Source organism: Pleurodeles waltl, chromosome 4_2, assembly GCF_031143425.1.
Source record: "Pleurodeles waltl isolate 20211129_DDA chromosome 4_2, aPleWal1.hap1.20221129, whole genome shotgun sequence".
NCBI classification, from domain to species: domain Eukaryota; kingdom Metazoa; phylum Chordata; class Amphibia; order Caudata; family Salamandridae; genus Pleurodeles; species Pleurodeles waltl.
Genome location: NC_090443.1, coordinates 1,018,754,841 through 1,018,780,547, shown reverse-complemented (window position 1 = coordinate 1,018,780,547; position 25,707 = coordinate 1,018,754,841). Strand labels below are relative to the sequence as shown.

The 25,707-nt window shown below is 45.9% G+C and overlaps 1 protein-coding gene across 1 annotated transcript in view; it reads right to left on the bottom strand.

Annotated features, from left to right (window-relative positions):
- Positions 1-25,707, bottom strand: part of CENPQ (centromere protein Q) — an 81,334-nt gene that overhangs the window by 12,046 nt on the left and 43,581 nt on the right. The window contains exons 7-8 of the mRNA XM_069232869.1: positions 20,170-20,299; positions 15,201-15,326 (exon numbers count right to left, since the gene is read on the bottom strand). Of these exons, the coding sequence (XP_069088970.1) occupies positions 15,201-15,326; positions 20,170-20,299 (256 nt within the window). The remainder of the gene's footprint in view (positions 1-15,200; positions 15,327-20,169; positions 20,300-25,707) is intronic.

Below are 25,707 nucleotides of genomic sequence, written 5' to 3'. Positions count from 1 at the left end.
AATTCCTCAGGGATGCCCAGCATGGCTGCATGGGCATAAAACTCTACATCAGCCCAACCTGAGGCCTCTAGGTCATTACCTAAGAGACAGTCTACAGGTAAACTAGGTGATACCACCACCTGCGTAGGGCCAGTAACTCCACCCCAACTAAACTGAATTATAGCTAAGGGAAGAAACTTAGTGGAGTTATGGACATCAATAATCTTATACTGTTGTCCAATGATGTGTTGTTCAGGAGGCACTAGGTTTTCAGTCACCAAAGTGAAACTGGCACCTGTGTCCCTGTAGGCCAAGGCCTCAACACCATTTATTGAAACTGTCTGCCTGTACTTATCCATTGTAAGGGGACAAGCAGCAAGTGTGGCAAGGCCAATGCCACTAGGTGTGACAGAAACTGTCTTGGTACTGATTACATCAGTTTCCACTATGGACCCATAAGTGAACCCAACTACACCCTTTGCTTGACTGTTGCCAGCAGTCCCACCACTAGTACCACTACTGCTAGGGGCACTAGAGCTTGATGTATTAGTGGTGGTAGGCTCAGGGGGTTTACCTGGACAGGACTTATCCCCTGGCCTATGGCCTCTATTTTTACACACAAAGCACCAAGGCTTTTTAATGTGTGCAGGTTGGGAAGAAGAGGAAGAATTTGTTTTATCCCCACCCTCTGAAGAGTGTTTAAGATTTGAAGTGGGATCTTTGGTTTTACCCTTATCCCCATGCTTATCTTGAGATTTTTCACCATCTTTCTTCTTATTGCCATCTTTGTCACCCCCTGTATGAACTTTTCTGTTCACCCTTGTTCTGACCCATTTGTCTGCCTTCTTTCCCAATTCTTGGGGAGAGGTCAGATCAGAGTCTACCAGGTACTGGTGCAACAAATCAGACACACAATTATTAAGTATATGCTCTCTCAGGATTGTGTTATACAGGCTTTCATAATCAGTAACTTTACTGCCATGTAACCACCCCTCCAAGGCCTTCACTGAATGGTCAATGAAATCAACCCAGTCTTGTGAAGACTCCTTTTTGGTCTCTCTGAACTTTATCCTGTACTGTTCAGTGGTTAAGCCATAACCATCCAGGAGTGCATTCTTAAGAACTGTAAAATTATTGGCATCATTTTCTTTCACAGTAAGGAGCCTATCCCTACCTTTTCCACTAAATGATAGCCATAGGATAGCAGCCCACTGCCTTTGAGGGACATCCTGTACAGCACAGGCCCTCTCAAGTGCAGCAAACCACTTGTTAATGTCATCCCCCTCCTTATAAGGGGGAACTATCTTGTGCAGATTCCTGGAATCATGCTCTTTTGCAGGATGACTATGGGGAATACTGCTGCTGCCACCATGGGTATCTAAACCCATCTTCTGTCTTTCCCTCTCTATTTCTAAAGACTGTCTATCCAAATCCAGCTGTTGCTTCTTGAGCTTCAGTCTGGTTTGCTCCACTCTCAATCTATTGAGCTCCCTTTCTAACAATCTGTCATCAGGGTGGGTGGGAGGGACATTTCTAGATACAGAGGTATGATGGGAATGAACAGAAGGAGACCTGTCCCTTACAAGGGGCACCCTAACAGCTTGGCTACCAGCATAATGTGAGAGCACATCATCAGTATGATGTGATTCAACCTCTGTACCAACTATGCTAGACTGTCTAGTAATGGGCAGGCTGAGAAGTTTCTTTCCTGAACCTTTTCCTGGTGGAGTCCCTGGATCAGATTGAGAACCATTAGCTACTTTTTCTACAGATTGGGCACTTATGGCCTTATCCTGTACTCTAAGCATATTAATTAACAGTTCTAAGGAAGGATTCTTCCCTACACTCAAACCTCTCTCTATGCAGAGACTCCTTGCTCCTTTCCAGCTAAGGTGATCATATGCAATTTTGGACAGTTCAACATTTTGGCCTGTACCAGACATTTTTTAGAGAGAGTTAAAGTGATACAAAAAGAGAAAAAAGTTTTCAGAACTTTTTGGAAAGACAGAAAAAAACTTTTTAAACTTTTAAGAACTTTTTGAAAGTTTAGGAGTACTTTTCAGCACTTAGAAAAGAGTGAAAAGAGGAAATGCAAAACTTTTTGGCTATGTGTATATACACTGACCTTGTTTTGTATATTTTTCTCTTATAAAAAGTACAATGACAAGAGTGGTAAGTAGTCTCAAGCACTTATCCCACCGCTGCACAACCAATGTAGGAGGCTGGACTGGCTTGTAGTGAGTACCAAGGGGTACTTGCACCTTGCACCAGGCCCAGTTATCCCTTATTAGTGTATAGGGTGTCTAGCAGCTTAGGCTGATAGATAATGGTAGCTTAGCAGAGCAGCTTAGGCTGAACTAGGAGACGTGTGAAGCTACTACAGTACCACTTAGTGTCATATGCACAATATCATAAGAAAACACAATACACAGTTATACTAAAAATAAAGGTACTTTATTTTTATGACAATATGCCAAAGTATCTTAGAGTGTACCCTCAGTGAGAGGATAGGAAATATACACAAGATATATATACACAATAGCAAAAATATGCAGTATAGTCTTAGAAAACAGTGCAAACAATGTATAGTTACAATAGGATGCAATGGGGAAACATAGGGATAGGGGCAACACAAACCATATACTCCAGAAGTGGAATGCGAACCACGATTGGACCCCAAACCTATGTGACCTTGTAGAGGGTCGCTGGGACTATTAGAAAATAGTGAGAGTTAGCAAAATAACCCTCCCCAAGACCCTGAAAAGTGAGTGCAAAGTGCACCAAAGTTCCCCTAAGGACAAAATAGTCGTGTTAGAGGGAAAATGCAAGGAAAACACAAATCAGCAATGCAACAACGATGGATTCCTGACTGAGGGTACCTGTGGAACAAGGGGACCAAGTCCAAAAGTCACAAGCAGCTCGGAGATGGGCAGATGCCCAAGAAATGCCAGCGGTTGGTGCAAAGAAGCTCTTACTAGGCTGAAGAACTGTGAATACTGCAGGAACGACAAGGGCTAGAGACTTCCCCTTTGGAGGATGGATCCCCCACGCCTTGGAGAGTCGTGCAGAAGTGTTTTCCTGCCGGATGGACGCCAACAAGCCTTGCTACACGCAAATCGTGCGTTTGGCGTTTTTGGACGCTGCTAGGGCCCAGGAGGGACCAGGAGGTCGCAAATTGGACCTGCAGAGAGAGGGGACGTCCAGCAAGACAAAGAGCCCTCACTGAAGCAGGTAGCACCCGGAGAAGTGCCAGAAACAGGCACTACGAGGATGCGTGAAACGGTGCTCGCCGAAGTTGCACAAAGGAGTCCCACGTCGCCGGAGACCAACTTAGAAAGTCGTGCAATGCAGGTTAGAGTGCCGTGGACCCAGGCTTGGCTGTGCACGAAGGATTTCCGCCGGAAGTGCACAGGGGCCGGAGAAGCTTGCAAAGTCGCGGTTCCCAGCAATGCAGCCCAGCGAGGTGAGGCAAGGACTTACCTCCACCAAACTTGGGCTGAAGAGTCACTGGACTGTGGGGGTCACTTGGACGGTGTCGCTGGATTCGAGGGACCTCGCTCGTCGTGCTGAGAGGAGACCCAAGGGACCGGTAATGCAGCTTTTTGGTGCCTGCGGTTGCAGGGGGAAGATTCCGTCGACCCACGGGAGATTTCTTCGGAGCTTCTGGTGCAGAGAGGAGGCAGACTACCCCCACAGCATGCACAAGCAGGAAAACAGTCGAGAAGGCGGCAGGATCAGCGTTACAGAGTTGCAGTAGTCGTCTTTGCTACTATGTTGCAGGTTTGCAGGCTTCCAGCGCGGTCAGCGGTCGATTCCTTATCAGAAGGTGAAGAGGGAGATGCAGAGGAACTCGGCTGAGCTCATGCATTCGTTATCTAAAGTTTCCCCAGAGACAGAGACCCTAAATAGCCAGAAAAGAGGGTTTGGCTACCTAGGAGAGAGGAAAGGCTACTAACACCTGAAGGAGCCTATCAGCAGGAGTCTCTGACGTCACCTGGTGGCACTGGCCACTCAGAGCAGTCCAGTGTGCCAGCAGCACCTCTGTTTCCAAGATGGCAGAGGTCTGGAGCACACTGGAGGAGCTCTGGACACCTCCCAGGGGAGGTGCAGGTCAGGGGAGTGGTCACTCCCCTTTCCTTTGTCCAGTTTCGCGCCAGAGCAGGGGCTAAGGGGTCCCTGAACCGGTGTAGACTGGCTTATGCAGAATTGGGCACCTCTGTGCCCAACAAAGCATTTCCAGAGGCTGGGGGAGGCTACTCCTCCCCTGCCTTCACACCATTTTCCAAAGGGAGAGGGTGTCACACCCTCTCTCAGAGGAAGTTCTTTGTTCTGCCATCCTGGGCCAGGCCTGGCTGGACCCCAGGAGGGCAGCTGCCTGTCTGAGGGGTTGGCAGCAGCAGCAGCTGCAGTGAAACCCCAGGAAGGGCAGTCTGGCAGTACCAGGGTCTGTGCTACAGACCACTGGGATCATGGAATTGTACCAACAATGCCAGGATGGCATAGAGGGGGCAATTCCATGATCATAGACATGTTACATGGCCATATTCGGAGTTACCATGGTGAAGCTACATATAGGTAGTGACCTATATGTAGTGCACGCGTGTAATGGTGTCCCCGCACTCACAAAGTTCAGTGAATTGGCTCTGAACAATGTGGGGGCACCTTGGCTAGTGCCAGGGTGCCCTCACACTAAGTAACTTTGCACCCAACCTTTACCAGGTAAAGGTTAGACATATAAGTGACTTATAAGTTACTTAAGTGCAGTGTAAAATGGCTGTGAAATAACGTGGACGTTATTTCACTCAGGCTGCAGTGGCAGGCCTGTGTAAGAATTGTCAGAGCTCCCTATGGGTGGCAAAAGAAATGCTGCAGCCCATAGGGATCTCCTGGAACCCCAATACCCTGGGTACCTCAGTACCAGATACTAGGGAATTATAAGGGTGTTCCAGTAAGCCAATGTAAATTGGTAAAATTGGTCACTAGCCTGTTAGTGACAATTTGAAAGTAATGAGAGAGCATAACCACTGAGGTTCTGGTTAGCAGAGCCTCAGTGAGACAGTTAGGCACCACACAGGGAACATATACATGCACACCTATGAGCACTGGGGCCCTGTGTGACAGGGTCCCAGTGACACATACATATAGGCCACAAACCTATGAGCACTGGGGTCCTGACCAGCAGGATCCCAGTGACACATAACAAACATACTGAAAACATAGTGTTTTCACTATGAGCACTGAGGCCTGGCTATCAGGATCCCAGTGAGACAGTGAAAACAGTGACAAACACCCTGACATACACTCACAAACAGGCCAAAAGTGGGGGTAACAAGGCTAGAAAGAGGCTACCTTCTCACACTGGTGAATCACAGCCGAATATAAGTGAGGCCCTCTGCTCAGGCCCACTGCCTGCTCAATCTACATACATTCAGGGCCGGCCCAGGGGGAGACAGGGAATGACACCTCTGCCCCCTTGGTAAAGCAGAGATCATACACTCCCATCTGCCCCCAGTAAGGCCCTCCCGGGGCCCCATTGGGCAGCATCTGAACTGCACAGACATCCCAAATCAGCCTCCACGCTGTCCAGAAAAGTGGCCCATAGCTGCAACTCAGATACTGGCCCATCGACCATTGCCCGAGGGACCGCCTTACCAATCCAATCCTGGTCCCAGCCATGTCCAGAGGCACAGAGCCTCTCTGTATAGGGTCCATGACCTCACCCCCCCATGCTTGTTGCAGTAACACATGACGGGGGTGTTGCCCATGAACACCTGGACCAGCTTCCTGGCGATGGAGGGCAGGAAAGATTTCAAGCCCAAGCAAATTGCCCTCAACGCCAGAAGACTGACGTGGAGCCGAGCCTCTGCCACAGACTAGAGGCCTCTGGCCTCCACCCCTCCCAGATAACCACCCCATCCCTGAAGCAATACATCGGCCACCACTGCCAATCTTGGTTCAGCAGCCACCACTGTGCAGTCTCCTCTCATATCTGGACTTGATTGGAAAGGTTTCCTTGTTGCTGTGTCCGCTGGGACTTCATATCCCACAGCAGAGCCTGCATGTGCCACCTTGCAAGTTTCAATAGCAGGATGCAGGCGGTCATCAAACTCAGCAGCCTCAGAGTCAGACTCACTGGGATCCAGGACCGAGGCTGAAACATTAGATCATAGCCCACATATCCTGGACTCTCCGCTACGGAGGTAAAGCACAGAACTACACAGTGTCAAGCATGGCTCCAACGAAAGGGTGCATCCCAGCAAGTGCAAGAGGTCTGCAGTAGTGTGGAGGTGGGGGGACGACTGCCTATGGCGACCCCACCTTCAGCAACCAGTCTTTGAGGAGAGGAAGACAGGAACCACGGCCTCCGAAGATGTGCTGCAGCCACTGCTATCATCTTCGTGAACACGTGAGAGACACTGGTGAGGCCAAAGGGGAGCACAGCAAACTGAAAATACTCCTAACTCACCATGATCAGTAGGTAAAGCCAATGGGCCCACAGGACGGGGATATGAAAACAGGCATCCTGCAGGTCCAGCGATACCATCCGGTCTCCAGGGTCTAGCACAGGCAGGACCTAAGCGAGTGTGATCATCTTGAATTTCTCATTTCTCAGGAAGGCATTGAAGGGTTGCAGAACTAGCAAAGGGCAGGGGCCTCTGTCATTCTCTGGAATCAGAAAGTAGCTGTAATAGCAACCAAGACCTACTCCTGATGCATGTACCCTCTCAATAGATCCTTTAGCCAAAACAGTCTTCACTTCCTGACGCAGCAAGGAGAGGTGATCCTCCGTCAGCCGATCTGAGGACAATGACAGGGGCAGCAGGGTTTCTGAGCATGGAAAAGAGTAACCCCGCCGAACAATTTGAAGTAGATTATGGCTTGACATTGGGGCAGGTGGTGCCTGATCCTGTCTCCAACAGGGTGCCTATGTTCCTGGGAAGGCACACTAAAGAGAGTTGGGAGCTGCGGGGGAGGGCAGGGACTGAGCGGATCTCTGGCCTTGGTTCCTAAAGGATATGAGTGGAGCTACATTTGCGGCCATAGAAGGATTGAAGGGTCTGTTGGACATGGTGGCTGGGTTGAAAAGGATGTGGCTGGTAGCCCCTACTGTAGCCGTGAAGAAGCAAAAGGAAGAGTGTGGTTGGCGTGGGGTCACTGCCACTTAAACATCCAGGCAGTGACCCTACTCTCCTTGAAGCACTCGGCTCCATTACGGCTACCTGGACATCCCCCGAGAAGCCAGTTGATCTTACCCAGGCAAGGTGACGGAGCGCCGACGATGAGGCAATGGCACTGCCCAGGAAGTCTGTGGTGTCCAGCCCTCATCTTCTAGCGAACTTTGAAGCGCCCCTGACATTGGCGAAAGCCTGGGTCAGGATGGCTTGGGCCTCATCAGAGACCATAGGCAGCACTTGTGCAAATAAATCCTATACAGTGTGGCTACATCAACCCAGAAGATACACTGTGGTTACCAACTGCAGTGCACGGTTAGTGAAAGTGAAAATCCTTTTTCCAAAGGCATCCAGCCTCTTGGATTTCCTGTTTGATGGAGATGCACAGAACGCACCAAGGTTTACCTTGGATGTTGAGGACTGAACCACCAGGATCTCAGGGGTCATGAGTGAGGAAAGCTGGGTCCCCTGAAGAGGGACGGTGGCGACGTGTGAAAGTTCTATGTACAGTAGTGCCCATGGAGGGCTTGGCCCAGACCTGAGCAAGACATCATAGAGGGCTTCCCTGAAGAGAAGGATGGGTTCTGTAAGGGATACCCCTTGTTGAAGCACCTCCGTCAAGGCATTGGTCTTGACTTCTACCAGTGCTTTAAATGGGCCGGTACTGAGTACCAGCACTTTTTTATTTTGAGAGGGACAGTACCTGCTCTTCTCAAGAAAAGCATAATACTTTTAATTGGAGAGTACCGGCACTTCTCAGAAACAAGCAGGTACTCTAATACAGAGTACCTGCACTTGTATTTTTTCATTTCAAGCACTGACTTCTACCAAGGATAGTGTGAGAATGAGGACCTCAGCACCACCACAGAGAAAGAAGCTCCTTCCTCCGTAGCCACACTAGGAGGCTACCAGGCCAATGTCTGGTGAGGTGCCCAGCTCACTGGCATCAGCCAAATCCTCATACCAGTTATCTTTGGGAAAAAAAAGTTCTTCCAGGGAATTAGGGTACCCCTGGGGACCCTCAGATCCCCCCCAGTCATACTCCTTACAGTGCCTGTCGATGAAAGGAGGCACTGTCTCAGCCACGGATGGTCGCAACCGGAGTCGGTCCAGATCAAGAGGGCCCGACTGGGGCTGAGGGCGAACCCTCCAGTGGAAATCCAGACAGGGCACCCCCCAAACCCCTGGGGCCCAAAGGCTCCCCTGAAGGGTCCAGTCACTCAAAGATGAGGTGCATTGCCTCAGAATTCCTTCAGTTGGGGTGGGGGTGTGAGGAGGGGGGGGCGGGTGGGCGTCTCTCCAGCTCTGGGAAGTTCAGGGAGGTGCGGAGTGGACCGAGAGTCAGGCTCTGCGGCTGGAGTGCAGGGCCTAGGTTGCTTTGTAGTTTGCTTGTTTTATGATGTCATGTTACTATTTTTAATTGCTGCAAGTGCGGCATTGAAGAGTTGATGCACAATTCCAGCCTCCGGGTCTCATTCTCTGGGTGATATCACCAACTAAAAGATTGTGTAGCTTGAGGAGTCAGGATGAGCTTGTCCTTCCAGTTGTTAGAGAACGGGCACCACTGATCTTCCAGACATTGTTGCAATGGCCTCAATTGGGAGTATACATTGGAATGAGGAAAATACAGGAGGTCATTGATCCCAGCAGAGGTGATATTTGCATCACTGTCTACACTCAGTAGTGTATGTGTCCAGGACTACTTTCAGGTAATGAGAATGAATCGGGTAGAGTTGGATTTTTCATGACCATAATCCTATAAGGGTGAGATGGGAAAATAAAATCACTCAGTGCTGACAAGCTTGCTGTAAAGTTGACATCTTGATCAGCTGGTCATCTAGAAACACATAGACAAAGATCTTCCTGCGATATTCTGCTACGTCCATGATGCAGATTTCATGACAGAAGGAAAGGCCTTGTACTGGTAATGTTCGCATGCTATCACAAATCTTACAAACGTGCAATGTTTCTTGGCTTTGAGTACATGAAAGTAGGTAACTTGAAGGGCTATGGAGTATAGCCAATTCTACTGATGAAGCTGGGGGAAAGAGCTGGTATAACACCAGCATTCTCAACTTCTCTTTCCGTAAACATTTTGTCACCAGGTTTACATCTAGCCCGGGTCTGAGTTTATTTTTGGGGCCCTTCTTTTTCACCAGAAAGCAGAATGAATACATTAACAATCCATTCTGGGAGAAGGGACCTTCTCCACGGCTTATTTTTGCAAGATGATGGGGATGGGGACTTCTTCCTGAAGTTGTTCCCAAAATAGCGGGGATGACTTCTTTGGTGGATTTGCCATTCAGAACAAGATTCACAACCCACATGTTGTTGGTGATGGCTTCCCACTCTTCCAGAAAGGTTGAGATGCTCCCCACGCCACCACAGTGTGTCAAAGAAGAAGGGAAAGTGGAGAGTTGCTGCTTTGTTTTAGGGCAGATTTAGAGAGTTAGAGTCTAGTGCAAATGGTTGGTGACCTTCTCCACCTCTGGACTGGTGGCTTTACCAGTGTTAGGCCTGCCTTTAGTGTTGCTGTTGCCCTGTCACCACTGAGGGGTCTGAGCCCACTGTGGAGAACAGAGGTGATCCTATGGCTTATAAGAGTGTTTCTTATGCTTCCTTCTTGTTTCAAGGCCCACTGCTTCCACGGTTTCCAGCTTGGTTTTCAATCTGGACAAGTCACTATCTGCATGAGAGTTGAACAAGGTGTTCCCCAAGAAAGGCAGGACCAGAATTCTCCGTTGAACCTCCGGTTTAAGAATTGTGAGTCTTAGACAGGATGATCTCGGTAAGGCATGGCCATAACAGCAACCCTGATTTGCCAAGATAGATGTGTATCCTACAGCACTAATGACGCTGTTGAAAACCATCATGCCACCCATTCATGATTTCCTAGAAATCATCACAGTGATCCTTAGGGCAGGTTGTTTATAAATCATTGTAAGGAGTTCCAGAATGACCCATCATAGTTGCCTTAGAAAACTGTGTCACATGCAGTTTACATTGTAGTGACAGAGAGGTTACACATTCTTCTTCCCATGGAATCAGACGTTTTGCTCTCTTTATCCGGTGGGACAATGGAGTGGTATTTCCAAGCCGCTGAGAGTAGCAGTGGATCCTTCACTGGAGGCTGTGCTTCTTTTGACGCCTTGAAGAAGCTGTTTTGACAAACCCTGGTGCAAGGAAAAGGTCCATGGCTAGTTCCATTAAATGAGGAGTTAGCGGAAGCAGATGCTTTGAGACAAACTGTTGATGCAACATCTGAAAGATGGCCGAAGTAGTTGACATAGTTGCTGGAAAAGGATGACTGAGTTTATTCACATCTCTTATAAAGACCTCTTGAAAAGTGTTATTGTTGCCTATCGGTGAAATCCGTCAGTATAGGAGAGTGCCTCCCAGAGAGTGTTAAGGATGCAGAAGATGAAGAGCATGATCTGGGTAGTCATCTGTGTCTGGAACAACTCATAGAAGAAGAAGGTCTTGATCGTTTAGATCTGGAACAGCAAGACCAATTTCAGGAATGTGACCTTGGCCTAGACCTGTGAAGAGGCCACAGTTCCATAGGAACCGTAGCCGGAGCTCTGGGTGAGGATGGCTCCCATAGGGATCACTGGTGGTAGTGAAGGCCGAGGTAGATGGAAAGGCAGAGGTGGTGGAGGGCAAAAAAAGCAAATGTGGTAGCGATGGGGAGTCTGGAGTCACCATCGGAGAAAACTGCCTCGTTGGTGAGTTGGCTCTGGAATATTCAAAGGAGACTCTGTACTTCACTCTTTTAAGCACATTCACAGTTTTCTGCACAGAAGCAGTGGATTCTGTGAATTCTGATGTTGAATGATGTCTCGATGTTGCAGCGTCCCTCAACGTCGAATGTCACCTCCTCTTTGACGCTAAATGTGCTGTCAATATTGAACCAGCCTTTTATAGTAAACATGTTGGAGCAGTATCTCTTCCAGACTCTGAACTTCCCAAGGTCAACCAGGAATTGCGCTGGTCTTTCCTTTTCTTGTTGTCTCTTGTGAGGAACACTGGTAGAGGAAATACCTTCTCCTGGTACCAGAGACATTCCTTTGCTCCCAGAGAGGGATCCCAAATGTTTTGAACATTCTTTCTGCCAATGAAGGTGAATCTTCTCATGCTCATATAAGAGCAGAAGGGCCTGTAGTGCTTCTATCTGTCTGTAAAAAGAGAAAGTGGAAGAAAGAGAATGTACAAGCCGTGGGCATCTGTACCAGCCATCTTCCAGCTGCAAGCAGAGCAAAGGAATGGCATTGTCTCTGAAAATATCTGCTGTAAGGAAATGGCTCTAAACCTTAACGGATGTTGACTGACGTCAATAAAAGCGAGGCTTGGAAGGTTTTCAAAGACAAAATATCTTGAAAGGTCAGAGCTCAGTCCTCCAGAATTCTGTCACAAGGAACCAAAAAATCTCAGGCAGCTGCCACCTACAGGGCATGATGAAGGGCTGGGAGCCCGTAATGGTGCAGTGTCGCTTTTCAGATTAGCATTATTACAGCCTACTGGGCTACAGTGCCCTTTTAATTTTCCCTTCACTTACTTCAAAAAAGGTTAGCAAAGGAGGTTTGTTAAATGTCACCTACTGTTTGAGCGACGTTGCTGCCTTGAATGTATTTTTAAAGCAAGTTAATGGACTTGGTCAATATAGCCTACATTACAGGCTGCTAAATTAGTTTTTTGTCACACTAAAATTCCTGGCCATTCCTGAAGAAAGACAAAGATGTAACACAGAAATGTATACTTTGATAAAAGTGCTCCAGACCCAGCGTGTGGGTGGGACTATCCATTGCTATACTGATCGATTGAAATCCCTTAAAGGAAAACCTGAATTTTGCACAAGAACTTAGCCGAAGAGCACATTACAGCACCTGAGGCATCGGTAAGGATATCTGAAGTTTCTGGGCAAATATCATCTCAGCACTGTTCTATCCTAAGTCATCAAAGAAATAAAATGAAACACTATTACTGATCCTGGAGCACAGACGTTCCACAGGGAGAAGATGAGAGATATCGTCACTGGCCAGATGTGCAGTGGCCCAACTACACCAACAGAGCTACGAATGTGTACAGTCTGAGTATTAAAATGCTTCTATAAGATTCACTTTGTACCTGGAGAGTCATGGTCATTGACAGCTTCATGCACTCTGTAGGGGTTTCTAAATAAACTTCTCACAGCACCAATGTGACTTTGTATGTGTTATTCTTTATTTAATAGAACCCACAAAGGAGGGTTTCCTGGTCCTAGATCCTTAATGATCTTTTTTTTTTTAAAGAAAATTAATTTATACCTTGAAAGTGTTCTTAAGGTTGTCTTTCGATTATTTTCTACCAAACAGCATTTCTATCAATTTGTTTTCTACTAAATGGGTTTTTGATTATTTAGGATCCTGTCAAACATCTGCATTCGAACTCTTAGATGGATGGAAGATAAAACGCTGAACAAGATTCTTTAAACACAATAACATCTCATTTAAGAGACAGAATAGACAAAAAAAAGTTAGACATGTTTGCAGCGATTTTTTGCTGAGATTTATGGGAATTATAACAGCTAATTAGAACACTAGAATGATGAGAACTCCACTGAAGACAATAAAGGAGCTCCAGGCTTCTAGAGGCTGGTAGAAGCCCAGAGCATCAACATTCAAATGTTTTTCTTTCACAGCTATTGCTATGAACAAAAGACTCATGAAGCCCGAGGGTATTTCAATTTCAGGCTCCGTGAGGCCTTAGTTTTACTAATTAGAACAATCTGCTTTCTAGGGGCGGAATGTTCTAATAGCCTTGTTTCCCGCCGTAGCGGGGCTATACCAGCCATTAAAGGCCCGCTCCCTTGTTAAAGGCCCTCGTCTTCGTCCTTTAACGCTGAAGCAGACCTTTACTGGCCGGTATAGCCGCTTGTTGGGCTTTAAGACTAGATTAACAGTGCACGGAGAAGGGATTTATATATGATTTTCATATCATCAGCAAACTCAGAAAAGGAATGGAATAATTGGAGACAAAACAATAAAAAATAAAAAAAATGACAATGACAAACATTCAGTAAAAACTAGACAAAACATGTCATTACACATATCATTCTATTTTATACAACTTTTTCTGTCTAGTCGGCTCAGCCCCTTTGAATGTTCTCCTTTGCACCCTTGTAAGGGAGCAGCTAACTGTAGCTAGTTCCTTTCATCATGTTGAAGCAGATATGCTAATTAGAAATTATTAATGAGTGTTTATGAGTTTTGATTAATAAGAAAACTAAACGTAGAGAAATGAATGTGCATGTTTGAAAATGTGCCCACGGAGAGTGACAGTCAGTTTATACGAATTTGTACTAAAATGATTAAAAATGCATAAAATATTGAAAATGAACAATAATAATGTAGTAGTATGTCATATTGCGATGTATAACCTATGTTTTGCATTATATTGTAGAGTTAACTTAGCCGAAGTAGTAGCCTAGTTGCCAGGCCTCGTGCTTTGCTAGAGTTTTCTGCAATTTACCGACGAACAGGAGATGATGGAACTGAAATTGTAACTAATTTGGTGTAAGGCAGGCTTGACGTACTTTCCCAGGACTCGAACAATAGAGACATTGACTGGAGAAGAAGATGCAACATTTTCAATACCTGATGAGCCGGATGATGAGGACATCGTACAGTGAACCAATCAATGAACTGAGAACGATGAAATATTAGAATTCATAGATTTGCAAAAATAATATTACTGGATAGAGTCATAACTGGTGATTAATTGACCAATTAGGAATTAGGGGGATGGACTGAAAAACTCTAATAAAAAGTCATGACAAGGGGCTAAAACTTCAGATGCGAGGGGAGAATTGATGATGTCAGAAGACGCGATTAGAGATTCTGTCATTGGGCTTATGCATTTGATAGCCTGATGCGTTCCTGATCGACTGATGACCTCAAGACGAAGACTGACTTTGTTGCTGATCCATTCTGTGGATAGGTAGCTGTGACAATGTGACTGTTAACTTTGAGCCTTTCTTTCTAGGTACCAACTGCGCTGTTTGAATACGTTTTTCCTTCTAGCTAGATGTTTTCCAAATTGCTTTCGCATGAAGTCCCACATGCTAAATGCAAATCTGGGTTAGGTAAGGTATTCTTTGGGTGACGTTGACGGTGACAAATGATTGACGAAACTGATTGCTGAACTCTGCTGTTAATGCCGATATATTCATCTTTGTTAGCTTATGCTGGAATACTATAGCATATGTCTTCTCAAATTCTAATTAGATTATGTTATTGTGGGTCACTAATGAGCTAATTCTGAGCTGATTAAATAAAATTTGAAGTAACCTTATGACTTAGTATTGTAATAGGGAAATAAAATGGATAAAACGTATAATTGAGTTGTGGTTATTCATGGCATGATTGATGATTAGTGATTTGCTTATTGATTAATGATTTGTATATTGAATTATTGATGGTCATCAATTACTACATAGCTAGGATATTCCATGCGATCCAAAAGGTTCATCGGCCTACACGCGTCCCCTTGTAAGTTTACTTACTAAGGACCAGGCGCGCTAGCAATCGTAAGGGCGGGATTGTTGAATACAGAAAAGAGAACCTTTCAAGCTGCCGTTCACGCTGCCTTTCTATGATAATTTCACGTCTCAACTTTTGAAATCCCCCTTTAAATAGCTGTTATAGTAGTCTAATGCTGCCTATCTGTACTCGGAGGTTAAACCCAGAGAGATAACGATGTATACTATGGTTATTCTTATGTATTTAGTGTCTGTAATTGAAGGGCCTAGGGCCATCTTCAACGTGTGAGTAAGCTGGTCAGAGCATGGGTATGGTGTGGAATTTCTGTCTGCATGTTCCACATGTTCCACTAGTGACAGCAGCCGTGGTAAGACTTGGCCTGGAAACTGAGCACATAAAATATGTTTCTTAATAATACAGATGTCAACCTCAAACTCCTGCTTTTCATCAAGACACAGGAGACACCCAGCCTCAGAGGACCTCATCCAGCAAGAGATAAGATAGCAGTAAGTTAGCAGAGAGGGCCACTTACCTCCCCAGAGGTTTCTTCTTCTTCTTCGTCATCTTGTTGACTTTTCAGTACACTGATTTTCTCCTGCAGAGTCTCAATTTCTTCCCCCATGTGCTCCAGAGCCTGCACTGACTTGTCCAAGTTATCCTTTCATGGTCAAAAGAGAAAAAGGTGAGACAAAGAAGAGTTAGATATTGGTCCCTTCAGGGAGTCTGTGCTACAAAACATCCCTGTCTTGTTGCACCGCGGTATGACGAGGTGTTGTGTCAATAGACACCACAATGCTGTTCAGAATACAATGTTCCTCTGCTTACTTACTGGGGGTTGAAACCCCTGACAAGGTACAGATTGTAAAATAATGGAGCAGTCAGGGATTCTCTCATCAACCATTTATAGCACAATGGAACAGGAGCTGCTTTGCACATCTACACTAACTCCAAAAGAATCTGAAGGCACAGATAGACATCTGAACCATGATGTGCTGCCAATATTTATTTGGCACATTGGGGTTTAGACTGTTAAATGGACAGGATTTGTAATACAATACAAGCAGAAACAGACAGCACAGCTGGACCCAGTAGTCCATCATTAACCGTGAGTTGACTTGCAGTGGTTGTAGATGCACTGAGCAGCCCTAACCATAAAGGAGCTCCTCCTTTGTTCACAGCTGAGGAGGGGGGGGATGTACTGGAATTATGGCTAGAGAGGCCTGAAAACAGGCACAGCGTGCTATTGTTCCATGTTCACCCACCTGCACAGCAACAAACTGCATGGGCAGGAATAGCAATATCATAATAAACCACACATCAACCCCTGCAGGGATACACTATGGTCATTGCTCCCACCCTGCTTCTTGCACTCGGGGAGGCCCGAGTGAAGAAGAGAGGTCCTACTACAACATGAAAAGCGGAGGCTGCTATTACAGGACACAGAGATGGTTCTTGCGTCCCGATCAAAGAATTTAACGGCACATAAGGAGGCAGGGGTACACCAAGCGCAATGCTCATAATCCGCACCCTTAAAGAAACAGGTGCAATTACGAACGTTGTAAATCATCTTGTAGATGAGATTACCAATCACATTACCCTCATCAATGTGACAGAAGCAACTATGAAAGTGGTAAAATGTACTGAACTGAGTATGCCTTATTTCATTACATTTTGCTTTTAGCTGTGGTTCTTTGTTGGTATAAATATTGTGAGATGACGAGAACGACATTGGTTGTGCAAGTTACGGTTTGGATGGCTGCTCCGCTATTTATGGATTGTCGTTCTAACCATAACTTGCTTTCAATTTTAAACTGTAACCATAACTGTTTTTTAAATGTGTTTTATGTCAATTTCTGATGTTTTTTAAAACATGTTAAAGCGTTATATTAAAGCCAATTAAAACTTTACTTTAACCTTTGTCTTTTTCAGTGAATATGTACACTTGTGCATATATATCAATGTAAATAAAACAAATAAAACACTGTGGTGGTTGCCAATAGGTAGTTATAGTTATGTCAGAGTTTCCACAGGAAGAAAGTTTTTTCCTTTTGCTAATAACTTTGGCAACATTTAACAAACCTTTACGAAACTTTAAAAAAAAAAAAAAAAAAAAAGGTTCATCCACCTCCCCTCCGTCATGGAAAGATTTGCGGTGATCCGTCAAGCGAGGGCCTAGACAAATGGTGAGAAGCAGGGCAAACACTGATTTCCCATAGGAATCTTTCCTCTGAGATATAGAATAAATGGCTGAAAGGAATTACAGCAAATTTGGCAAATTGCCAGAACATTATTCAGACAGGATATTTTTTGTGATCTGGTGTATATCCGTTGCAGCTGTTTACGAGAAAATATCATTTAAAGATGGATTTCCGTTGGGCTTGAAGAGGTTAAAAAGTTAGGTATATGTAGACGCTTTGTTAAGCAGGATATCTGCGGTACCATAAATTCAAAATCTGGGGACTTCTCATTGGCAGAGCAAGAATTTTCTCCTGTTGGCCATTTCGGTACTGTGGTACCAAGCAATCGGTTTGGCTCGCTGCAACTCAGAAGAAAATATTGCGCCCGCTCTTAAAGACTCAGGTGGTCATTCCGCTAGTGCCGGCAGGACACCGCTGGCCCTATTACAAGTTCACTGCAGGGCTGGCGGGCGTAAATAGTGTATCCGCCCGCCGGCCCTGCAGTGATGAGGGCCTTAACATTGACGCTGGCTCGGAATTGAGCCGGCGACAATGTGGCGGTGCAGTGGGTGCAGCAGCACCCGTCGCGCATTTCACTGCCCATAATTCAGGCAGTGAAATGTGCGATGGGCTGGGCATGGGGGCTCTGGGCACCCCCATTCTGCAAGCTTTTCCACTACAGTGAACTGCCATGGAAAGGCTAGCAGAATGGGACTCGTAATCCAGAGGATTACAACCGCTGGGACCACCAGGCTGCAGGCTGACTGCAGCCTGGTGGCGTCGGTGGTTTGACCGCGTCGGCTCAGCCGCAGTCAGAATGTGGCAGATCGGACCACCACTACCGCGACGGTCCGACAGCCACCCCGAGTCTGGCGGTCTCAAGACCGCCAGCCTCGGAATGACCCCCTCAGTCCCTGTGTCCTACTAAGTTTTAAAAATAGGGAATAAGGGGACATGGTGGGAACGCCCAGACACCCGAGGCAATTTAATTATTTGTATTTATTTATTTTTCAGTGGTGACCACTGAGGTACTCCTCTGGGACAGAGCACTGCCCTCCCATGAGATACTTAAGCTTCACTCTCATGGTTCCAATGCGCAAGTTCCCCAGAGGAAGCATGTCTCGTACGACAGTACCATGGGGTGAAGCTTGAGAGGTGGCTACTGCGGTACCTAAAAGGAAAAAAAGAAAGGAATATGTGGGTTGTGCGTCTGGGATGGGATGGCGCAGCAGGATGTTGGGCACACACAGCGGGGTTGAGTCAGAGACTAGACCCTGCAGCCACCCACCTGTTGGGTTTGACTGAAGAGGTTTGGCTTGCACTAGGCAGTCGGTGCGCAGACTTGCGTGGGGTCCACCCCCTTCAGAGACCTCAATCTCATTAGGTGGGTAAGCCCCTACGACGCACATTCAGGGCTCAGTGTGAAGACTGTGAGGAGAGTCCAATCACCGCAAAACTCCAAGCCTCAATAGGTGGGCACGCCCCTTTTATACATAGTCAGCGCTCAGAGGACAGACTGCGCTTAAAGAGTCCACTCCGACCACAGACCTCAGCCTCATTAGGTGGGCAATCCCCTATAAGTCACACTGCGCCACTCTTCACGGAGCGGCCACTCGCTTCAGACCCACGAGTACAATTATGTGGGAGAGCCACAACTACGCAGAGGCTGAGCTCAATTTTACTTCACATTAAAAAGCCCTAGAAATTCACTGGAAAAAAAAAAAAAGGTTAAAGTTACGTTATAGGTAGGGGTGGTAATAATTTTTTATTTTATGTTTTTTAAAAAAAACAGAAGTTCATTGAAAATAACAAAGCTTAAAGTGACATTATAGTTACGTCGGGTAATAATCTTAGTTTCTGTTAAAAAAAAGTCGAAATTCGACGGTAAAAAAAAATGGTTAAAGTGAGATTATAGTTAAATGAAAATGTCAGTTAAAAATATTATTTTAAACTAAATAAAACACTGAAATTCACCAGTTATAGACTACTGAGCTAACTATAACTTGCACGCTTGTCACGCACTGCGTATGACCTCACGTACAACTCTGAAAATAATTGTGCACACACTGACTTCTGATGGAGCTGGCCAAGCTGAATTATGTCAGTTTGGAGAGGTCTTCGAGTATGCACAGTAGGCGCGAAAGCATTCTTGGAAGAGTGTGGAAGGGAGACACCAGAAGAAGCCGAAGTGCCTAATGCCCACAGATGGCACTGCTACCCTAGACTCTCAAGTACTGAGTAAAAAGAAACATGCTGCAGCAGTAACATTCACACATATGCTAAGGAGACTGCTACTGGGTCAATGATAAAGCATCTTCTGTGTTAAGAGCACCGAAGAAGCACTGACCTACAGGGGTCAATATAGCACTGAAATGTATCAGGGTTAGAAGCCTTTGGTGCGAGAGAAAAGGATGGATGTGTTAATGTCAATGGCAACTGATCATAACCAATTTGATAGATTGGAAGAAACACTGGAGCTCAATCCTCTTCGCATTGAAAAGCTGCCTTTGTAATATCTGGAGTATGGTCCTCAGGTACTACAAAGAACTGCGACCAAAACACAGCACCAGGTTCTATTCATAACAAGGGGGAATACTCCCATTTGGGTGGGGAGCCAGCATTATGATCACCAATTTATTGAATACCCACAGATAAGGAAACATTGATATTGCTCTTGTATGTCTACTCATGTGAAAGTCTCTCTAACATCCAGCTCCCATTCTCCAACTGTAACTATCTTGGCGTGTCACGTAGAAATATACTGAATAAATCGTTCTATATTCCAAGATAATTCCACTGCTCAGGTAGAGCACAGAGGACACACAAGCATCACTTTTTTTTAATTGAATGTTCATATCACACTGTGACAAAAAGAAGGTGATATTGGAACAATTAAGTTCCTATTGCTCCTCCAAAATCTGGATGGACAGGAGCCCTTTACAATCAATTGATGACAAGTAGTCATATGTCTCCTCTGTTATATAATTGTATACCAGGTCTGCAAATAAAGCTTTTCTAAGAATCCCTTGTATCCGCACCTCCAGATTTCGAGGTAGATCTTTCTCATATCTTGCCCCACTTCCCTGCAACAAGTTCCTTTTGCAAATTCGGATGTGTTCAGATCCTTCTAAGTTCAAAGACTTTTAAAAACGTGGATGTTCTAACTGCACTATACCGACTCTGAGTAGCAAAGTGCTGAGATACACTTTCGCGTATGAGTTGTTGCAAATAACACAACACACACAAATTTGTTTACATTTTCCCTGTACAATTCAAGGGTTGCTACAGTATCTCAAAGAGCACCCTCTTTTCCATTTTGCTCACCTGCAGTGTTTCCAGAGTCGCTTGGCTGTATTCCATTTGTTCGCTCTCTTGCGCCAGTTTACCAGCTATGTTCTTGTACAGCTTTGGTACAGCAGGAGGAACTTTCAGGTCCTGGCAATGAGAGAGAAGCCTAGCATTGAAAGCGGAAAAACACAATTAGCAACAAAGAAATTATCAACTTATGCAGGAGTGGGCTGTGCATGGCAGACCTAATTTTACGGAAGAACTGGGCACAGACCAAAGTGGCCAGTATAGACATAGGATTAATGGGATGGTCATTGTTCAGGGTCATAAACAAGATCAACGACACATAGGGGTTCATTCTGACCCTGGCGGTCACCGACCGCCAGGGCCAACGACCGCGGAAGCACCGCCAACAGGCTGGCGGTGCTTCCATGGGCATTCTGACCGCGGCGGTACAGCCGCGGTCAGAAACGGGAAACCGGCGGTGTCCCGCCGGTTTCCCGCTGCCCCAGGGAATCCTCCACGGCGGCGCTGCTTGCAGCGCCGCCATGGGGATTCCGACCCCCTTACCGCCATCCTGTTCCTGGCGGTTTTCACCGCCAGGAACAGGATGGCGGTAACTGGTGTCGTGGGGCCCCTGGGGGCCCCTGCAGTGCCCCCTGCAGTGCCTATGGCATGGGCACTGCAGGGGCCCCCTAACAGGGCCCCACATTGATTTTCAGTGTCTGCCAAGCAGACACTGAAAATCGCGACGGGTGCCACTGCACCCGTCGCACGCCTTCAACTCCGCCGCCTCCATTCGGAGCCGGCTTCCTCGTTGAAGGCGCTTTCCCGCTGGGCCGGCGGGCGGCCTTCTGGCGGTCGCCCGCCAGCCCAGCGGGAAAGCCAGAATGGCTGCCGCGGTCATTCGGCGGCTCCCGCCGGGCGTGCGGTTACCGCCGCCGGCGGGAGTCGGAATGACCCCCATAGTATGTTGGGGAAAACTAAACAATTCTAAGCTTTGCGGAGTGAACGGATTGACAGAGCAAATGCTGCTTCAAGTCCATTCAGCAAAGACAAACCAACATTTTGGTCCATAGCAAACAGTAGAGCAATACCCTCATCGGCGTCGAGTGCTACTTTACCCTCTTGAGAAAAATCATGATATTGCGCATGTGCAGCCTCTTATTTATCTTGTCACATTCTTTCCTCATTTCATAACAATCCACCAGGCAGCTGGGCTGCAGTTAAATATTCTCAGTTGGCCCTTCTCCTCCCTGTCATGCTACCAGCACTAGCATCTACACACCCACCTGTGCACTACACTCAGCTAACCATCACTTACGGCCACCACCTAAAGGTTCCGTGTTCAGCATCCTGTCTCAGTCAGATCCTTTTTCTCTCTCAGACTCTTGCGCAGGATTACTTTCCTCCTAGAGCTAAGCGGACCATCCTGTCGCAAAGCATTCAACAAGACTTCCCCGATCCTCTCATGGGGCTCAACACAAGGGAATGGTGGTTTCACTGACTCACAGTCAGCACACACTGCAGAATAATGTGGTCCCTACACCCGGAACTCATACCTGGACTTTGTAGCTATTTGCATTCAATGTGTGTCCCAGTCTGAGCAACAATGCCCTCTGCCATCTCACCACTTGCCATTTTTACGATTGACCAACAAGTTATAAGGTAAGGGTCTTTCACAAAAATAAAGTGCTTCACTCAGCAATGCCCAGTCTTGGCACATGACTACAAACTAAAAGAGGCTGTACCAGTGTGAAAACAACTGGGGCTCCTAGGTGCACTCAAGGGCAAAGGAGGTAAATTTATTTCAAAGATGTTGTAGGGAAAATTTAAAACAAAGCTGACAAAGGAGAGCAAAACGTCTGGATAATGATATGTTCATCATTGTTACAAAAAAGTAATTTGTTAAAATTACAGGCTTCCACACAGAACACATAACTAGTTAGAAATGTCTGTGATTCCAGGGCATTTGTTTCTTCTTCAGTAAGTCTACCTTATCCCACTGGTGAGGGAGGGGTAAAGCATGCTCATCAAAGCTCCTGAATGGTTGTTCGGAGCAAAATGTTTGTAGGGTCAGATTCTAATATAACTAAACCCAAATATTCATGACATTGTACAGTTCTACATCAAGACACTAAGGGGGTTATTCTAACTTTGGAGGAGTGTTAATCCGTCCCAAAAGTGACGGTAAAGTGACGGATATACCACCAGCCGTATTACGAGTTCTATAGGATATAATGGACTCGTAATACGGCTGGTGGTAAATCCGTCACTTTTCCGTCACTTTTGGGACGGATTAACACCTCCTCCAAAGATAGAATAACCCCCTAAATGAGCTAATGAATAGCTCAGGGTTTTCAACAGACAATTCATTACATAGTGCTTGAAATGAGATGATCAATGGAAGAGCACATCAGAGTTTGAGAGTTTCTTAGAAGACGCAAAGCTCTTCTTCAGTCAATCTGGGGCTCTCGGGATCCCTGCCTTGCAGAGTTCTTGATTACTCTCACAAATCTTCCTACTAGCAGCTACAAAATTGGTCAAAAGCAATGACTGACTACCTACGAGAGTTCCCTCTGAGCTCTGCCACCTCCATAATGGTCCCTTCCCAAGGGAAGTGTATTGACTGGAACATTAACTTTTTGAAATGAAAATATAGAAAATAAGACTGCTAAACTTTGTGACTCGTATGCAGTTTTCGCAGATAGCTTTGTAGCCACCTTACCTGCCCTTTCCGCTCTGGCATAGACTGGATGTTTACAGATGGTCATGCCCCAGAACTAAGCTTTTTCATCTCAAACCTCATATATTCACTGAAGGCACCTCCTTCATTCCTGTCTTCTGTCTAGATTCAACATCTAACTAGTTATCTAGCAGCCGACCAACATTGCCTCGGTTTGTGGCATTATAAAGCCTCCTTTTCACAGGAAGTGTTTCCCATAAACTTAAGGAAAAGAATACTCTCCCATTTCTAGAGACACAAAGTTTCCACACTTTCAATATCACTGCTGCAGGTGATACGTAATCTGGCCATCATATTCGGCTTTACGGCGGTTAGTGATGCAGCAAGTGAAGACCTGGCCTGGCACAGAAACTGTTTTGTCCATGGTTTGGACAGTCAGCTGGATATAGCAGGTCCTGGAGGCCCTGCCAATATATTGAGACATTTACAAAGCATTTGATACCATGAAGGGGCGGAATCTTATTTGAATTCTCAAACTCAATGAGGCACGTTTGGCCCTTACCCCGCCATGGCGGCACGGGTGAGTAGCAGAGCTTCACATTGGTCACACTACTTTCTCCTGCAACTTCCAGTGCTTCTGTGGCTCCTCTCTTCTGCATTATCCACTGATGTGATACTATGTGTCCCTGGTGCATACTCCTCGTGAACCTATTACTTCATTTACTACTAGCCTGATAGTTTCTGATCTCCTCAGGTTAGCCTCATTCCGCTTGCACTCTTCTTTTGTGTGCACTTGTCTTTATTTTGCCAAATGGTCCCGGCTTTGCGAGTGATTCATTGATGGCTTGAAATGTGTTTATTTTCCTTCGAGGGCAGAAGAGCATTTTGCCTCCCCTTTCTTCTTACTTCTGAGTGCTATTCTTAATTTACCTTTCTTTAGTTGCTTCAGGATTGAGGTTCTGGCTCAGCTGCTTTTACTGCTGGGCAGAGGACAGCCGGCTGCAGCCCACCGCAGACAAAATTAAAGTCACTTTTTTTTACAGGAATTTAGGGAAGAACCTATTGTTTCTAGACATGACCCCACTCTTTGTAGGAAAACATTAAGAAGTGGATTTTCCGATTGGGGTCCTAAAGATGTTCATAGCTACCTAGATGCCCAATGCACTTAAATGAAAATGTCACTTACCCAGTGTACATCTGTTCGTGGCATCAGTCGCAGTAGATTCGCATGTTCTGCAATAGCTCGCCATCTGGTGTTGGGCCGGAGTGTTACAAGTTGTTTTTCTTCGAAGAAGTCTTTCGAGTCACGGGACCGAGTGACTCCTCCTTTTGTCTCCATTGCGCATGGGCGTCGACTCCATCTTCGATTGTTTTTCCCCGCAGAGGGTGAGGTAGGAGTTGAATTGTAGTAATAGTGCCCATGCAATGGAGTGACTAAGTATGCACCTATTTAAGGTTGAGATGATACATATATAAATAATTGAAGGTAACTTCCAAACTGCTACAGGCTCCCGGGGAGGCGGGTGGGCACATGCAAATCTACTGCGACTGATGCCACGAACAGATGTACACTGGGTAAGTGACATTTTCAGTTCGATGGCATCTGTCGCTGTAGATACGCATGTTCTGCAATAGACTAGTAAGCAGTTATTTCCCCAAAAGCGGTGGATCAGCCTGTAGGAGTGGAAGTAGTCTGAAATAATGTCCTTAATACAGCTTGACCTACTGTGGCTTGTTGTGCGGATAACACGTCTACACAGTAGTGCTTGGTGAATGTATGAGGCGTAGACCATGTGGCTGCCTTACATATTTCTTGCATTGGGATGTTTCCTAGAAAGGCCATGGTAGCACCTTTCTTTCTGGTTGAGTGTGCCCTTGGTGTAATGGGCAGCTGTCGTTTAGCTTTAAGGTAGCAGATTTGGATGCATTTAACTATCCATCTGGCTATACCTTGTTTTGAAATTGGGTTTCCTGCATGAGGTTTTTGAAATGCAATAAAGAGTTGTTTAGTCTTTCTGATGTTCTTTGTTCTGTCAATGTAATACATTAATGCTCTTTTGACATCTAATGTATGTAGTGCCCTTTCAGCTACGGTATCTGGCTGTGGAAAGAACACTGGAAGTTCCACTGTTTGATTTAGATGGAACGGTGAAATAACCTTTGGCAAACATTTAGGATTGGTCCTTAGGACGACTTTATTTTTGTGTAGTTGTATAAAAGGTTCCTGTATAGTAAACGCCTGAATCTCGCTTACTCTTCTCAGGGAAGTAATGGCGATGAGAAATGCCACCTTCCAGGTTAGGAACTGTATGTCGCAGGAGTGCATGGGTTCAAAAGGTGGACCCATAAGTCTAGTTAGGACAACATTTAGGTTCCATGAAGGAACAGGTAGTGTTCTTGGTGGTATAATTCTCCTAAGGCCCTCCATGAATGCTTTAATGACTGGTATTTTATATAGGGAAGTTGAATAGGTAGTCTGCAGGTATGCAGATATTGCTGCAAGGTGAATCTTAATGGAAGAGAAAGCTAGGTTAGATTTTTGTAAGTGAAGCAAGTAACCCACTACATGTTCTGGAGTTGTGTGTAATGGTTGTATTTGATTAATATGGCAGTAGCAAACAAACCTCTTCCATTTACTTGCATAGCAGTGCCTGGTGGATGGCCTTCTTGCTTGTTTTATGACTTCCATACATTCTTGGGTAAGTTGTAAGTGCCCGAATTCTAGGATTTCAGGAGCCAGATTGCTAGATTCAGCGATGCTGGATCTGGGTGTCTGATCTTTTGGTTGTGCTGTGTCAACAGATCTGGCCTGTTGGGCAATTTGATGCAGGGTACCACTGATAGGTCTAGCAGCGTTGTGTACCAGGGTTGCCTTGCCCAAGTTGGTG